At 39.1% G+C, this 18,977-nt stretch overlaps 1 protein-coding gene across 6 annotated transcripts; it reads right to left on the bottom strand.

Annotated features, from left to right (window-relative positions):
• Positions 1 to 8: 8 nt before the first annotated feature.
• Positions 9 to 18,742, bottom strand: pitx2 (paired-like homeodomain 2). 6 transcript variants are annotated; one of them, XM_043697683.1, is made up of 5 exons: positions 18,530 to 18,742; positions 15,920 to 15,979; positions 14,604 to 14,738; positions 4,072 to 4,277; positions 9 to 2,234 (listed from the first exon to the last, which is right to left on the bottom strand). In XM_043697683.1, the coding sequence occupies exons 2-5, from the start codon at positions 15,954 to 15,956 to the stop codon at positions 1,671 to 1,673; spliced, it is 942 nt and encodes a 313-aa protein (XP_043553618.1). In that variant the 5' UTR covers positions 15,957 to 15,979; positions 18,530 to 18,742; the 3' UTR covers positions 9 to 1,670. The 6 variants fall into 6 exon arrangements, with proteins under 6 accessions (XP_043553618.1, XP_043553627.1, XP_043553638.1 ...); XM_043697692.1 differs by lacking the exon at positions 18,530 to 18,742 and adding an exon at positions 17,455 to 17,486; XM_043697703.1 differs by lacking the exon at positions 18,530 to 18,742 and adding an exon at positions 16,414 to 16,424.
• Positions 18,743 to 18,977: the final 235 nt, after the last annotated feature.

Genomic DNA, 18,977 nt, shown 5'->3' with positions numbered 1-18,977 from the left:
ACTTCCTTTGTCGCTCTTTATGCCTGTTCTTTTATTTAACAAAAACATGCATTGTCTTTTCATGTTTCACACAGCGCACCCCCATCCGAATCAAATCATGTCATGGGCATACTACTGTATAATTTATCTTCATTTGCTCTCTCATTATAGACTCTACACGACATAATCCTGTATGATTTAATGTGCAAACAGGCCTCGCACATGAGGATGCTAGATCAACATTATTAATAACCAAACACAAACTGTCTGACCTTTAATAAGCCTAATAAAGTCGTCGAAAATGTAATCTGACCTTTGAACCCGTGATTCTGAGAAATGCATTCTGCTCAAAATGTATTACAAAACAAAAAGAAACACAATCTCGATTGTTGATTATGGACAAAACAAAAGATTTTAGGGCAGCAATTATTCTGGTTTAGACCGAATGTAAATTTCAGTAATATCTTCACAATCTTTCATCGAACTAACTTCATTGCGCTGATCATCATTATAATTTTATGTCAGCGATATTTTGGAATGTATCCATTTATTTCATTTGGTCATTAATGCATTAATTCCTAAAATATTCCTTGACAGCACATTGATCATTCGACTTTACTTAAAGTTATGATTTGAAAGTACCGGTCTTGGACTGGGTGGACAAAGTTAAAAATCCCATAAACCTTTGACTCTATAAGTTGGTTGCTTTTTTGAAACAATATGGGGGCTCCGTGAATTCAGCACATTGCTTGCAGTCGTCGGCACTAACACCCCAGCGTTGGCAATGAGCTACATGGACTGGTGTTAGTGATGAGTGTGTTACAATGTTAACTCATGATCCGATTTCCGTGACAGCGTAGAGTGGAGGCTAGTTAAAGACAACATTGTTTGTGTGTCCGATACACCATACCCTTCCCCCCAAAGTTGTACTTAACATGGATTAAACACGTCAACATAAAAACAATCCATTTAGACAAAATGGTTTTACGGTATATTTTTTCGTTTTTGGATGAGCACAACGCTTCATTTCTTTTTAGATGCAAAAGAAACACTTAAATGCTGTTTCCCATTGTATACACAGGATAAGTCGTACATGATTGCATTTTTTCGGAACATCACTGAATCTTACAACCAGAGCTACTAGATTCAAAACTGATATCCACACAGACTTTTAATAATAATATTAATTAATAATAGACAGTGTTAGAAACATACAAGGGTTGCAGTTAGTATATACATTCCCTCGCTTTTAAGCGGAAAAATCCTTCAAGCTTCCGCGTGACATGCTTTTTTTTATGTAACTTCAAAAACACTGGCGTGATATTACTAACAATTGCTTTTATAAAATTAATTTGACATTTCGATATATACACATCCGTTCCCCCAAACGTTTCCTTTTTATTATCACAATGCTGAACTTAAAAAAAACAAGCTTATATAGTGTATTAATAAAGGTGATATCCAGTCAAATAGTCGAGAATATTTTTAACGGCCAAGCGTCCCTTTATCTGATGAAAAATATTTGCAAACAGGGTGTCAAGGGAGGAAATAATACTTGCGCGTTTCCCTTAAATGGGAAAGGCGGCTCTGTGGGGTTTAGCTACACAGGTTTAGTGGTTTCGTCGGTAGTGCCCATTATATTTTAAATTATTTCTTGGAGTTCATCAGTCTGAGAAGTTTCATTTGATTCCTCACACAGGCCTGTCTACGGCATACTGGCAGGCGCTCAAATTAGACGCTGGGTTCTGAACACTGGCGTATCCGAAACTTGAATGCTGCTTGGCTTTGAGTCTAAGGCTGGCCAAGCTGGAATTGCAAGTGTCTCTATAGACGTAGGGTGGGGTTGGCGGAGCATAGGGGCAGGTTGCTGATGGGACGGCGGAGTTCAGGGACGGGTTGCTTAGGTTGTTCAAGTTATTGAGACTGTTGAGGCCAGAGCCTGGGACCCCGGTCACTGCAGAAGGGACCATGCTAGATGACATGCTCATGGAGGAGATGGAATTGGGAGAGGAGAACATGGCCTGAGAGGAGAGAGGGTTCACGTTCATTGAGTTGAAGAACGGAAAGCTCTTGGTGGAGAGCGAAGCCGATGTCAAGCCCTTGGCGGCCCAGTTGTTGTAGGAGTAGCCAGTGTACATATCATCGTAGGGTTGCATCAGGCCATTGAACTGAGGACCAAAGCCGCTCTTGCAAAGTTCCGCTTGTTGGTTGCGTTCCCTCTTCCTCCACTTGGCCCTGCGGTTTTTAAACCAAACCTGAGGAGAAAACAACAAGCAATGTTTTGAGAAATTTGCAAAGAAAGCGAAGACTCGGAACCACACATCTGAAAAATTCGTGCGCATTTATAGATTAAGTTAAAGCGCATATGAACTGGATCGAATTATTTTACCACTTCGGCAGCGAACATAGTTTATCCTTTTGGGGGCTAATAAATCAGTCAGCTACATCTGTGGTTTCTCAATCACTAGAAGTCACAAGCATTTGGTGTAACGGATATTTAAAAACTTAATGGGTACTTAATAAAAATTCACCTCATAACTAACCCATTGAGCGCTTAAATAGGAAACACAACTGCTGCAAATATGAAAAACACCACGAATGATGATGGGGGTATTTAATCGCCGAATGAATAAACCAGCGATTTCAGATGTTCTTAAGAAACACCTTCAAGCTGACCACTTAGAGATTGCAGGTAAGGGTTAAGAATAACACCATGTCCAAGTTTACCAAAATATCCAATTGATCAGCACATAGGATCAGGAAAGGGGGCGAGAAAAGCTACCCGACATTGTATTGAGAAACGGATCCTTTAGAGTGTGTTATACTGTTATAGATACTTTTTTTGTGTGTGTGAGGGGAGGAACACGCTGTGGGAGTAAACTAAGCAGTGTGACACACACGAATCCAGAATATGGTGAGCTGAAATAATTGTATAAATCTGTTTAAGCTCTATGATTGTGATATAATCGATTATGAATGCTGTGATCCTAGGGCCTGCTGTTTCTCACATTGTTTGTCATTTGAAAGGGTTTGCAGATTAATAATTCAGACATAAGGGTAGCAAGAACAGAAAGTACAGTGCGAAAGTAACAGCTAAAATTCCTTTCGCTGTGTGTTGAATGATGCAATAATGCCCTCGGAAACATATGCCAAACGGAAAACACATTACTCTTCAGTGGTGTGCCCTTTCCAAGATAGAATTTAGAAAAAAGACACCGGTGTAAATGTATTCTGAACTGATCATAGTCCAATACATTACTTAAAGATACACATGGGGTCTGTTCCTATTTTACATAGCATAGCCAGATGGCCAACTGCGCAATACATAACTTGTTTCGCTGTCACATATACAGGAATTCCACTCTTACTTCGTTGATAATGATGCCCCGCTGACACGCGACGTTCACGGGCTTCTACGGTGGTGCGCATCTATCTATCTATCTATCTATCTATCTATCTGTCTGTCTGTCTGTCTGTCTATCTATCTATCTATCTATCTATCTATCTATCTATCTATCTATCTATCTATCCAACTATCCCCGTGGAGGGGTTAACTGAAGCTTCATGAACCAGGTCAAGCATAAGGAAACCCCCTTTTGTTCCACAGTCTTTGGAATCCACATTCAGCACAGGGAGAGTCCTCAGCCGCAGTGACATTTGTGTATTGGGATGTGAAGTCAGACAAATATCACAATGGTCTGTTACCCGACTTTGTTTACACAACTGGTGTTCTACATTGACAAACTGATGTCAAACGCTATTTAGCAAGCGGCATTGTATTTTAGTGTAAAATAAACCGCGCTTTCGTTTCGAAAGAACATTACACGGTTTTTTGTACACTTAGCAATACTACAAGATAGGGTTCGAACTTTGCCTATCTCCCTAATTAATGGACGCTTTCCAGGGATGGCGGGAGGATTTGGCTGTGACAAGCTATTGTACAGTCTGTCTTGCTTCAGTCAAGATTGTATTCAGATAAGATTAAAGTTTGGTTCAGAATTCTCTTTCAAAAATTGCAAAGATGCAAAATACAGTAATTTGTTTGCTAATAGGTAAGGGAATGTAATGGGAAAGTACTGTACATTAACCTACCCGTACTCTAGCTTCAGTTAAATTGGTCCAAACTGCAATCTCTTCTCTCGTAGACATGTCTGGGTAGCGATTTCTCTGGAAAGTTGCCTCCAGTTCTTGTAGCTGCTGGCTGGTGAAATGAGTTCTCTGGCGCCTTTGTCTCTTTTTCTTTGAGGGATCGTCTGTATTTGTGTCATCATTTTTACTTTGCTGATTTTTTTCTTTTTCTGTGGGCAAAAGCAAATGGTTTCATTGGGAGTTAAACAAATAGTAGTTTACCTGAGAAAGGTAGGCGCTAATGAGAAACAGTATTCAACTTTTCGACATTTGCAAATTTAAATTGCAATTACTCATAATGAGGTAGCTACATTAAATACAACTATTTCATGCCTAAAGGATAATCGTTTATTTGTGCTCATTGCTTCATACATTTTAATTTGGACATTTGTAGAATTATTAAATATCTACTCTAAAGAAACCTGTGCAATTTATTTCCGTGTCTGAATTTATAGCCAGTCAATAGCGTGTTTTCGCAGAGTCAACAATACATAAACAAGCTGTTCACTTCATTGGTAAATGTAAATCATCTTTCCTTGTACATAACGATTAAGATACGAAGACCCCATTTAGATTGAAATATGTAAATTAGTATTTGATACGCCTACTGATAAATATATAAACAATAATTGACATACAATTTTATTGCTTGCATAGAAATCGGAAACGGAGCAATTTGTAAATATAGTATTTGCATATTTTATACATTGTCTCGTACAGAATGGCGAATAAAATAATTGGTGATGCCAAAACGCACTGCACGTTAATTTCTCTCGAAGACGCAATAAGGCAAGGCATAAAAAAGTGGCACAATGTCGATTGGGAATGATATCGAATGCGGCGTTAAGTGGGTGAAGAAGGCCTTACCTCCTACGTCAGGGCTGGAGGTGTCCGATAAAGTGTGAATCTCGAGCCGGTGCTTCGGCTCGCTCGTTCGTACCGGTTGCAAACCCGAAGCCATAGCTAATGCAGTTTGTTCCCGCACCAATTTATTGCCGCTGCTGCTGTTTCTAAGGTGGTCCAAAGTCAACGGATCTTTTGCACTGTTCATCTATAAACAAATATATGCAGCCGGGCGACGTTTCCAAGGAGGATTAAATTTCCTTGCAGCCCACCTCACACTAAAATAAAGTCCAAAGGGGAATATAATGATCAAGAGGTGTGGTGATCCAGGAACTGTTGTGCACAAACCTTCAATAAATTGTTGTACAGCTGTTCTTTAAATTGCGCTTTCAAGCTGCTGTCTTCATTAAATCAAAAATGTACCAGAGGAGAAGAAAATGGGGTTGCAATGAATGAATGGTTCCGGGCTGACACTTTGTGTATGTGTGTGTCTGACTGACAGGGATAGGTGACTGCAGATAAGGATCCCCAGGCTGCCGCTGCTCCTGCCGCAAACGCGCTCCCTGTTCACCAGTGGCTTTAAGAGCGGAGCCGCCTCTGATAACCTCGAGCGTTCCTCCTCCCGGCCAGCCTCCGCCTCCGGCATGTCACTCGACATGATTGACGTGTCCGCCCGGCCGGTCAACAGAGCGAGAGGGCGGATCTCTCGGCGAACGCTCTCACGTCACTGAACCAATCAGAGACGGAGGCACGGCACCCACACCGCCCCCTGTCTGTGACGTCACCTGTGCGAGGGTGCTGGGTTTTGAGAGTGCCCAGCATGCACCTGGAGCGCCGGTTGTTCCCTCAGCGAGATGGGGGAGCAACACCAGGGACTTCATATTTTGCACATTATCAGTGGCACCTAAAGCCCCTACCTGCCGTTCATTTGCTTAAATACCGACTTGCACAACCACCTTATAATAGCACGGAATATATTTTGAATACGGAAATCAATATCACACCAGCCAGCAAGAACAGTATGCGGTAATTGCCGATAGCTCCACGTATCAAACACCAAAATTACTTTAATTTTCGTTTTCTGTGTAACAGATCTAACCGGGACCAGATAACTTTGTTTCTTAGAAAATTGAAGTTCGATGCAAATGGCTCAATTTTCCCCATTAAACTTACTTTCCTTGATGGGCATCATACTTCTTGACAACTTGATTGAAAAAACAACCGGTGTTAGGGTTGGGGGAAAGATGGGTGGCATTGTTTCTGACTGTCTTATCACTGAGCACTTTGAGCATGCTTCTAATGTTTCGATTAGTACTCGAGATAGATTGGTAACATCAATAACGACCGAGAAGATAACCTGAGATAACACAATATTGAAAATACCTATCTCTTTCGAAGGTGCAGTATTTGCCCTTTCGTTGGAAGACATTTCAGTATTTAGTTACATTCTTGATATATTATTAATATTCACCTATTAATAAGCTGCAAACGTACTCATTTTTAAATTTACGGATCTGCATCACTTCATTGCGATGCAGTATTAGCAATCATACGGAAAACAAAAAGAAACGAAATAAAAATCTGTAATTGAATTATCGTAGTTTGCATTGAAGTTTAAGGTTGATTCCAGGTATGGTTTGTTATGCAAGGGCAATATTAATTCAAAAGATGAACTTTAAACGGTGCTATTCTCCATAACTGGCGTAATTTAATGTATAAACAATAAGATTAAATGGTTAGCTTTTGCTTATAAGTAAGTTAGATATTGGAAACACGCAGCAGATTGGTTCGCATCTAAAGGACAAAGATAGGTCAATGTTTCTGGTCTAACCATTGATAGATCATCAGCACGCTATTTAATTTCTAATTTTTCATTCTAATGTTCAAATAATATCGACGAAAGGCTTAAAGAAAATGAACCTGAAATACTCAGACATGAAATCTTTCACCCAGCGAACTACTTAAGATAAATGATACCTTATTTTGCATGCGTTATATCGTGAGTTTAAGTTCTAAAACAACCAGGAATAAGTCGAATATGAAAAAAAACGCGTTTATTTTGGAATATGAGACATTTCAAAATATCTGGTGATTTTGATTTGCAAATCTCCGCTAATAAATTAAACGTGCTTGGGTCTCAACAATGCTGGTTACTTAAATTATTTGAAATTTAGCTGACAAGAGCTGAGGACATCAATTTTGGAGGCATCTTGTTCTGTTAGACTTGGTCCAGAGGTAGCTCTTTAGCCGTGTTTGATTCAATAAGCAGAACAGATTTGTTTTCCAGCTGCAAACTCTAAAGCCAGGAAGCTCTTTTCTTAATTAACCTAACTCCTGAATGCTAGTGACGAGGCTAATAAGAGAGGATTTGTAGTGACACGAGGGCTATGACACTTCCCGCGCTCAATATCTCAATCTCCGTGTTTACAGTTTCACGAAAGCTGCGAAAAAAAACATCGCCGCGATAAATGTTTGGACGCTCTTCCTGTTTGAAAGATTATCATTAATCGCCATTCTGTTCGTTAACTGCTTCTAAAGAACATCTATCCCTGAGATTTGGCAAAGATTCTTCCCCACAGAACCGCGTGAGTTATGATGGAGAGAACGCTCTTAAATTTGTAGTGGTTTTTAATCTGATAAGACTCTAATTTGCTTAAGTCTTTTAAATAGGCTTTAAACGGGTTCTGACAGTTTTCTTATTGAATTTCTTCTAATTCCCAAATGATCATAAAGTACTGACATAAGGTAAATATTTCCTTTCTCGGGCGCTGAGTGCGACCCAGAAGGAAATGAATCAGTTCTCAGGCCGAGAACTTGTGTATAAACAGCACAACCTGGCTGGCGACTTAACATTGGATTATCATTACCTCCTCGAATTCAAGTGGCTTTGACTGCTAAAATTAATAATAAAATTAAAGTTGCGTTCTAGAGCGGTAGATGAAGAAGATCAAACTTTAACGTAAATTTTCTGAAGTTGGTAGCTATTATTGATTTAGGAAGTTGTCCAATTCTCAGTTTTACTCCATATTTCAAGAGAAAAGGAAGGTGCAGGTATTTTTTTTTTGTTCTCTGTATGGACAACGCATTATTGAGAAACTTTGCCAAAGCTCCTGGTGACGCACTGTAATCCCTATATCAGATCAGTGCAATAACGTTAACTCAGATAGGCTGGCCTTTACCGTTTCCTTGATGGGCTCTAAACTTGGCTTTTGCCTGTTTTCTCTTCATGCATATCACGACATTGGACCAGTAAAAGGGGAATTGCACGCCAGTTTTCGCGGTCGCATTAATCAATTAATTCTCGGGTACGACTGTAAACCGTACAATTCTTTCTCAATCATGTAGTTTCACTGAGTGTTTACTGCCGTTCACAAATGTTGTCACAGTTGGGGATAGGACTTCGATAAGGCCAGATTGATCCGTAAAGAAGGTCCATGCGTTAAACTCACGCGCCTTTAGATAGGGAGATGATGAGCACTCAGTAGGTTTGGTTTAATGTATACATTTAAAGGAAGAGGTGTTCTTGTAAACAAAGCAATTCGGGATTTTGACATTGACTTTCCAAGCGGAGGATCCTCGGCCATGTTTGGAAATACATGAAATCTATTCCGCATCACATGAGTGAAGTCATGTTGACTCCTAATCTAACATTGAGCGGCGGAACCGCACAGATGAGTTTAAAACATTTCAATGGCACCTGCGCATTAAAAGCAGGAAAGCCATTGACACTACCACAGGAATCCATTTAACTTTACTATTTTCAAAAGCCCACAATCCCCCAACTTCCCCTCCAGAAGTATACATTTCAGATGCATATTAACATTCGAAAATCTTATATTTGCTCTTGGAAACGTCTATTACAAAATGTGTGCTTTATCCAGCCTCAGTCTGATTCAGACTCGGGTGTAATTTAGAAACATGCCAGTTCATAGCTGAATGTTAATCGGTGAGCCCAACAAGTTTACAGCAGTTCAGCGCAGCGCCTCAAATCCCTTTCTGACTCGTGCAGTAATTTCCTGGGTCAAGCCCTATTGCCTGAAGGACAGCAACTACTTTTAACCCCGATTACAGTCTCGCTTATTTGTCAAGGACAGTTAGAAATTGTGTATGTTTCAAAGTTTTAAGATTGGATTTCTCCTCCAGACTGAGTGAATCGCTTGTAGGGTGCTCCCGTGAAGGATAGAATGGAAACGGCATCTTTGGGAGAGTGATGGCTGTTGACTTTGTCGTGAAAACTGCGAAAACATTTTTTTTTGCAATCTGCATCACTGTTTACCTGTTCGCTTGTAAACCTCCTTCACTAACAAGCAAGGAGACACTCCGCGGATTGTACATATGCTGCTAAAAATGGACGGCAAAGCTAGCCCGGTTCGTTTGATTAAAGGTCTGCGAGGTTTTTTTTGTGGCTGAAAATTGGGAAGCTAACATTCAGCATTAGTTACCATGGTTACCGTAAATCACATAAATCCAAAAAAAAGACCGGCCTATAATCTGAGTCGAAGCTTTGATTTCCCTGGTGAAATAATATTTAAAAAGGCTGTCAGCTGACAAAACAACCTTATTAATTTTCAGCGCATAAGAAGATAAAGGCAGAGAGTTTTCGTTTTAAAATGCGTGTCTTCAAACAACCATGCAAAAGATTGATAAAATGGTCCGTGTCTTTAAATTTGTCACACGGTATTATTAATACAGCCAAGTGTGCTACCGAGCATGTATGTTAATGTACAGCAACGTTTAGGAACTAATATTCCAATCCCTAATAGATTCATTAATGCAGATAAGTAAATCAGTAAGTAAATCAGAACCAAAAAAGATTTTTTTGTTGCCTGTGTGTATTTGCGTGTGTGAGCATTAGCGGTGCAATCTTTTGAATACAACAGTGCACAGCATCAAAGATTGGATTCGAAACTTGACCATTTCTTTGACAGTACAAAATGGCTATATCCAGCACAAATTGCTTTGATGTGTGTAGAATTTGCTGGTATTTTTCGTCCCATAATTTGAGAACAATCTAATTATTACTTTTGAAGATTGCACCTGGAGGTGACAATCTAACGAGAACCACTTTGTTTCATTCACTCTCTTTATCTATAAACAATTAGTTCACATCTTTTCCATGATGTCTACCTGAAAGCATGCCAAATCAAATGTCAGTTGTAACATTTTCTTTTCACAATGTATCTTGGCACCTGGAATAACAATATATGGTGTGTCTATTGTATGCAAAAATCTCTATATGACAGTTTTACATAATTACAGTAAAGTACAGTGGCACTAAATGAAAAAGTAAGTATTTTTCTGTCGAGTTATTTGGTGGTTCTAATTTTTTAAAAACATAATTGAGAGCTCAAGGAAAGACGGGAGACAACAAAAAAACTTAGATTTTACGTAGTTTCTCTACCAAAATAAAGCACCGTAAGGCATGGAACATATGTGTTATCAAACAAAATTTGACATAAAGCCATATGAAGAGTTCTTAGAGCCAATGACCAAACGTTTCATCAAACAGCTAACTTTCAATGAGTGTCTTAAAAGAGAGAACAGAGGTGGAGATGTTTTGAGAGACAGTGCTTTAGTGTATAGGCTGCTGAAGGCATGTTCATTAATGTGGTAGCTTTTGCCCGAAACGTCGATTTTCCTGCTCCTCGGATGCTGCCTGAACTGCTGCGCTTTTCCAGCACCATTCTAATCTAAAATCTGGTTTCCAGCATCTACAGTCATTGTTTTTACCTAGTACAATTGCACATGCTTAATTGGCTAGAAATAAAGGATTACACATAAGAGTAGTTTTATGGCTTGCGGATATTAAATAAAAAAATGTAATGACAAGGCCATTGAGGTAAGTGTAAAAAAAATGAGAATTTTAGAACTAAGTCATGCTTAACCAGCAGATAATGCAAATTAATGACTAGGGGATGAGGCAGGGGAGGTTGACAGGATTTGATTAGATTACGTTACAGTGTGGAAACAGGCCCTTCGGCCCAACAGGTCCACACCGACCCGGCGAAGCGCAACCCACCCATACCCCTACATTTACCCCTTACCTGACACTAGGGTCAATTTAGCATGGCCAATTCACCTAACCTGCACATTTTTTTGGAATGTGGGAGGAAACCGGAGCACCCGGAGGAAACCCACGCAGACACGAGGAGAAAGTGCAAACTCCACACAGACAGCCGCCTGAGGCGGGAATTGAAACCGGGTCTCTGGCGCTGTGAGGCAGCACTGCTAACCACTGTGCCACCGTGCCGCCCATTTGGTGAAAGTATGGCCACATGCAGCAGAGCTTTGGATGACCTTGAGTTACAAAATGTACGAAGTGCACTGCAATAGCCCACTATATTTATAACAATGGTATGAGTGAGTGGATTAACTGAAGGGACTGGAGTCAGTTGATGATTATAGAGGTGGACATTTAATGTTTTAGTTATGGTGTGGACATCTGGGGGATATGTCATGTTCGGGTCAGGTATAGAAGCAAGGTTGTCAACGGTCTTGTTTACACTCAGAGTCACTAGCTAGAGACTGTGATCGGAAGCAAAGACAAAGGCTTCTGTTCTCTCAATATTTGACTGAAGGAAATGTCTCACTTCATATAGGATTGTGCACAGGAAATTTGACAATTGAAAAACACCAGAAGAGTTGAAAGAAGTGGTAATGAGGCAGTGTTGTGTGTCATCATTTTATGTTTAAATTTTACCGCTGTAGTTTTGGGTGACAAGGGTTCGGGTGCTGCTAAGGGTAACTCGCAAATATGAAATCGGAAGTGGCTAAATATAGATGCTGAGGTGGTGTGGGAACAGGTAGAGAAGATATTGTAGGTCATTCGTTGGCTGTGACCTGATGGTTAGGAATGAAACCAAAAAAGTGCAGGGTCACACAGCTCGATTATGATGCAAAAGTTTTGGACGAAGATTGCGAGACCAACCGTATGGAAGGCTACAGACGTGTTCAGAAGAACAGGAAATGGTAAATTTTAGATAGTGAGCTATTTGTGACATAGATTAGGGTCATTTTGGTACGTGGCAGGGGCAGACATTTTCTTGGAAGGAATCAAAGTTGGAGATTGGAGATATTTATTTGTGAGGTGAGAACATCTTCTGGACGTTTGGTGAGAAAATGTATGCTGTAAGTTGATTTCTTTCAATATTGAACATTTAATGGATAAAATATGATTGAAAAAAGAAACCCAGTCCAAATCATGCATTGCTCTTTGTGCCTATACATAGAAGGGATCACAAAACTCCTCAAATAAAATTCTGGAATTAAAAAGTGAAATTGAACTGCACATCGGATCCCTCAAATGTACATTCATTTCAAAGCTTTTAGTTATCGAATTAGGATGTTTGAAGGATTGGATACGGTTGCTGGTTTTGGTTGTATTTGCACATATACATTAGAAGATTACTTCCAGAACTTGTAGTCTGTTAAGTGGATAAATTGGTGCTGTTTGGGCAGATTTGTGCTTGTTTTGTTGTCTTATACCTTGGGTTTGTTGTCTTTTTCCTATGTTGGATTACTGGGCATTCTCCAAGATGAAGAGCCATTAATTACCCATTCAGTCAATATTAGGAAGACGACAAAGCTTTTTACAAAGGATTAAGAAGATATCAAATTGTTCCATTAGTATATTCCTACTCACGAATAAGCTTTCATTATACATTTAGTTTTCCCTCGAGTCAATCTAACAACTGCTGCATATATTATACTGACTGTACAAAACAGATAGGCAGTAAACAGATCTTAAAGGGAAATAAACTTCTTTCATTGATATTTGACAATTTTTTTTAGACCTTTCCCGTCTCCCTGGCACCCACACACATGGAGGATTAGCAACACATGACGTGCTTCTCTTGTCTAAGAACCATATTACTCTTCACCTGAAACATGCTGCCGAATTCTAGTTAAAACACTTCCGTAATGAACATTTTCTATGTTAAAGCACAATTTCTACTCCCGATCATTGGGTTGCTGAAGTGAACAAATAACAATTTTAAACAGTTACAATAGGAATTGTAAATTAACTGCATTTCAGGAAAAACTGAAATATTTTAAAAGAGTTCGTAATCCACAGATAGACAAACCATCTCGAATTTCATTTTGCATTTAGAATTATTGTGCATTTTGGGTAGGCGGCACTGATGGAAGATTAAGAAAGTACAGATTTAGACAGAGGGAAATTGCATGTTTAAACAATAACATCTCATTTTGATATGTTTTCTGCAGATAATATGTATTACGGAATATAACTTGCCATCCTCAATATAATCTGAACATTTAAATGGTCTTGGACCAGTTGAACGGTAATGATAAATTTGATCATAAATCTGCGCAACATTTTCCTGTTACTTTTAAGCATCTACTTAAAAATACTTGAAGTACTTTTTAAAAAGTAGGGCAGTAGAACACTGTGTATGGAAATGTGGCGGATGTCGAAATCTTTTAGGCAACACAACACAATGAAATATGTTGTGGAATAAATCAAACTGTCAAACTTTTTTTTGATCAAAGTGAAAAAACAAATCACAGAATAAGGCATATGCAACCCTAAATTAGTAATTGAAAGGGATGCCGCACACTATCATAACACATTGTTCTTTAATCCGTTTTACTTGAAAACTGACCGCTTATATCTTGCATTTTTGTAAATTAGTGAAATGGAGTGCGTTTGAAATGCCTGTATAGACACACGGGTCCTATGAAGCTTTGGGTTGCAAATAGAAAGCTGGAAAAAGTCTGGTAAGTTTAGGGAAAACGGATAACTTATAGTGAATTATACTCCAATTGTTGGCAATAAAATAAATACTGTTCTAAATACTTTCAACTTAAAACCATGAGCCAGAGCGTAGAAACGAATATACTCGCACAGTTTTACGTATTAAAATGAAAAGGTAATCGGGTTAAACATATTTTTGCAGATTATGGGATAAAGCCCAATTGCCACATCCACACCCAGGAAACCGCACCGCGTAAAAAAGTAATAACGGGAGATGTAGTAAGCCATTTTACGTGACGAAAAAAAACTTTCATAAAGTCGAACAATTTTCTTCAGCCCATCGCTTTGTTTCAAAATATGAATACGAACATTAAGTTTTTTAAAAAATATAGCATAGTTTGCACTCATACAGGTGTACTGCTTTAACTAATAAAAATACATGCTTACAGATTATTTTCACCCTTCAAACTAGGTAAAATATACAAGAATTTGTCATTTAAAAAAAAACAAACAGCCAAATAGTGAAATAATATTCAATATTTGATGATATGTTGTTTTATGAAGGAATTTACTGTTGAGTCAAATATAAATTATTCAATAACAGGAAAAGTATATTTTTCAAAATGACTGATTTAAAGTTGGATTAAATTTGTTGCATGTAAGGAATATAGAAACCAAGGGTTCACATAGCAACCTGAACCCATTCAAATATGATACACTTTGCCTTTTGTACAGTAGAGGCCGCTCTAACACAAAGATTAGAGTAAGTGATGTGTAGTAAAGATTACTTCTGGTTTGGTTAGAGGATGTAGTGGAATTCTATTGCAAGGTTTAAAGCAGTGAACGATAATATCCACATCATTATCCGATGGTTCGGATGACGAAAATATTTCAAGACTTTAGAGATGTTAATATACGATATTTTTGTTTTGCCTACCATGTGAGTCCAGGTGATGCCTCAGGAATTTACTGTCTTTTCTACCGTTTCCAACTTCAGTTACCGAACTTAATTCAGATTTCCGCATTTCTGTGTCTTTCGTAAATAAGTATTCCACAGCAGAGGACTGCGAGGCTGAGAGGGAAACATATAAACGAAGTTCATATCGTCTGTTAATTGTCAAATAGGTACATAAAATTCAATAAGAAAGTTCTGCTCGACCGTGTGGTTTTCGGCGATTTCAAACATTACCTAGTTTAGATTGATCCGTTGATTTTCGTCAACTCCCCCTCTCAGATCGTCATGTTTTACTATTTAAAAGCTATCAGAAAGCGTGAGCACCGTCAAGCAGTCCTCGCGAAACGCATTCTTTAAATATTAGCAGCAAGGTTATTACATAATTCAGAGACTAGCTAACAGTTTGGGTAGGCGACACTGATGGAAGATTAAGAAAGTACAGATTTCTTAACCTTTCATTTTGATATGCTTTCTGCATTGACTTATTGAAACTACATTTTTAAAGACAAACATTTGTATCGAATTATTCTTGTGGGACGATGTTAATAAAGTGTGAACATATTTGATTTCAAAGGAGCATTCCCTTCCTATTGCAATGACATATGCTCTGGCCTATTTGCGTCCCATTCGCTCCCTTTTTTGTAGAGTATTGAAGTCATTGCGCAGTTCCAGCTAAGCGCAAAAAGAGTGAATCTTCAAGCTTACATGAAGAACAAAAAAAGCGAGATGTCTGCACATTCACTTCCCAGTGCTGGAGTTAATGACTTCTTCCTTCTGCCACAGCCACCTCTTGCTCTCTCCCTTGCTGCCCACTTCACTCATGTCAGCCATGACATCATCAGCAGGCGGCCCCACTGAACAGTTATTATCTTGGTGTCTTGTAGAATTTCACAAAGCCAACTCTTAAATCTATGTACTGTAAAGCAACTCGCCGACATTTATTCCAAATGTATGCATTTGCTATTTTTATAATGTTGCATTTGTCAAAAGGCTTTTTTTTTGTTATTTCCATTAAGCATTGTATCGATATTTATGTCTTCATTCGGGGACATCTCTCCTTAATGAGAGATGAGATTTGCTTCAAAAATAATTTTTGCTGACAATTACTAAAGTGAGAAGATTTTTTATGGATTGTAGTGTTAGACGGTGAACCAAGGAGAAATAGGTTCTAGTGGCCTAACACCGGAATCAAATATGACTAACTCATCTTCACGACGTGTCAGTTATCATAGGTTAAAGTTTCGACAAAAGTATTAACAGACTACATCTTTTAGCAGGGGGAAAAAGTCTTTACTCACATAATTCGACGCAGTGTTTACGGCAGTTAGAATCCATAATACCGTCAGTCAATGGTTTACCTGTAGAGAGTTGCACAAGGATTCCCGTCAGAATTCTGTCATACACGGAGGCAAACATTCTACAATAGTAATAATTTCAGCAATCTGAAAATTCAAGGTCTGGATGTGAAAAGGGACAGTCAAGGCAAACAAAAAGGAAACTAACAGAATCAAACCAAAAGCCCTAGATAGGTAGCATTGCATTTATTTCCCCACTTCATCAGCGATTAGTTTATAAAGAATGTGGCCATTTGAATTTCCAAAATATCAGACAACGTATAGACAGCGTCCTTTGTTCGATCCGTTTTACATATTTCTAATACGCACTTCATTAAAAAAGACAACAATCAACATAGTTTTAATTAATAGATAGGGTGTACGAATTGAAGATCTGATCGTAAGTCTGTATTTGTTATTTTGTCTTTGTGCGTTGCAAAATTGCATTGCTGTCTAACCTTGAGCTGGACTAAAAATGTACCAGAGAACATCAATTTTATAGCACTTTCCGCAGGAAACGCGAGTTCTTGGCAGTCGACGTCCCGTGATCAATCTCATCCCAAATCCGAGCGATTTCACACGATTTAATCTGTTTCTTGTTTTCTAAACTATAGGCGCAGGCACGGCGGCCACAAGTGCCAAAGTGCGACAGTTTGCCTGCTGGATATTTAGTGATTCCGCAGTAAAATCACAGGATTAGTGTCTGATTGAGATGTCTGTCGGTGGGATATTACAAAATTCATTATCAGAGCGGTGGACTAACTCGATATGAAGTAACGCAGATGGGATTTTATTAGCCCATGGCTTCAAATGTTTGCTTATGATAATTTTTTTAAAAATTTGCATGTCATCATCATGGTAATCGTTTTTTTTGCTGCTTTTCAAATCTATCTGGATCTAAACTCTCTCCCTTGCAACAGTGCTGGCTTTGCTACGTTGCCGAGTAGGAATAATTTTGCCAAATATTATGACAAGAGCACCAAAATGAAAGGTAATATGGTCTTCTGTTATATTTTCAGTGAAATTCGACGCATTTCTACTCAATTATTTCTGTTTTAATAAGTTAAATTCGAGCTTAGTAATTACTGTCGCACTTGGCGCCCGAGAGACTCAATAAATTAGCTCTGACTGTGCAAACTGTGTTATACACCAAACACAATTTGATAAAATAGTTAAACACCATTGATATATACGGTCATGACAAGAGGCACAATTATTATAAATAGCATCTTACGTGGCAGAACAAAATGTAACTGTCTCCACATATTTTCCAATTACTGAAAAGCCTAGTGTTACTCCAACTATCATTATAAACAATAATATCTCACTTCGGTAAGGTCCAGCCATTAAGACGACAAATCTGAGTTTTCTGAACCACAAATACAATTGCATTTCTCTCGCTCGTTAATCACAGCTAAATGCGCACCTTACTGGGTCAAGTACTTTTTTTTAAAAAAAAGGCCAGGGTCGCCATAATCATCTGCAACATATTAACTTACAACATTTCTCCTTGCATTAACTGTAGAAATGTGATTATCCCCGCACTATTTAAATCTGAATAAGCTTCGGTGCGAGACGTCAGGTTGGCGTGTGCCTTTTTTAAAAGCCTTCGTGTTTTCATTTTTCTGAATTCAACAACAAATGCATCACGGCCGGTCCTGAGATTAGAGAATTGGTGGCTTTGCAAATACTGATCTCGTGTCCTATTATGTGCAAAGAATGATTGCAAATGACAGTTTAACCAATTGACTGGGCTTTTCGGCGTTTGGTTGCATTATTGGGTAGTGATTTGTCAGGTTTAAAACGCATAAGTGAAATCAGGTGAGAGCAAAGGTAGGATGGTATGCTATTTATTAACTCCAGCCAATAACGACATTTTTAAGATCAATTGTAATGGCTAAGACTGTCTTAATATAAATTAAGAGTCGATCATAAGCAATGCAATGGACAAATGATATGACTTTATGAAAGTGCATTTTGCAGCTATCGTGCACAAACAAGTACATACACCTTGCAAAGCCATCGTTTCTTGATCAGCAAACATAGCACGCAACCGACTTCGAAGGTGGCCGGATTTCAGAGGTGCAGTTAATATTGAAATAACCTGGCCCACGTTACACTTCGCTGCGAAAAGACAAGGCAGGCCTGTCCACCGTGACCGCCCTACTGATGTTGGTCTGTGAGCTCACAGGGGATCTGTGACAATTTCCCAAAGTTTGTACTTTCTTTACTAAAACAACATGACCGGGAGAAAGAAGAAAAAAAAGTCGCAGAATCTTACCGACAGCAGCCACTGGGGGACAGGGCAGTTGTTAACAGAAAGACCCATCTTTCTTAAAACTAGACTCTTCCTTCCCCGCCACCCCTTCCTGTCCTATACTGTAGCTGTCAGAGGGCAGGAGCCGCCGCAAAGTGAACCCGTAGAACTAATCACCGATTTGACTGTGCGAGGCTATGTAGCGAGCAGTAAAATGGTGATCGGAGTTACAAATCATACACACGGGGCGCCGGGAAAGTGGAACGAATTCTCAGACTTGCATTATCTCACATCTGATGAAGGGCGACTCGACTTACCAGACAGAAGCTGAGGGCTTCGGTTTTTGGTGCGTGGGGTTCTCTGTTTTGTAACAGTCCTGCAGACGGCAGATGCAAGCTTGAAAGATTATACAACATAAAATCAACTAATGCTTCCGCTTGATCCGCTTAGGTTTCTCGCTCTCTCTATCGAGATTCTTTAGGATCTGTTTCTCTGTCTATTTTAGAAAGACGTGACGTCAGGAAAGATTCCAATATATCACAGGAAGAGAGAGGGAGAGGGAGTGGGGGAAACTGAGTCTTTCACGAGAGCGGGCGAGCCTGTGGGAGTTTAGACTTAAACTCCCCAAAACAGCACAGCGCTCCGCTGTCATTAGATTCCACTTTTAAAGAAAGGTGCAGTAAACAAACAAGACAAAACCCTTTCACACACACTTCACATTCGTTTGAGAATCAAAGTTTCTATAGGTACAAAAGTGGCGGAGAG

This window comes from Chiloscyllium plagiosum, chromosome 1, assembly GCF_004010195.1.
Source record: "Chiloscyllium plagiosum isolate BGI_BamShark_2017 chromosome 1, ASM401019v2, whole genome shotgun sequence".
Classification (NCBI taxonomy): Eukaryota; Metazoa; Chordata; class Chondrichthyes; order Orectolobiformes; family Hemiscylliidae; genus Chiloscyllium; species Chiloscyllium plagiosum.
This window is presented reverse-complemented; position numbering and strand designations above follow the sequence as displayed.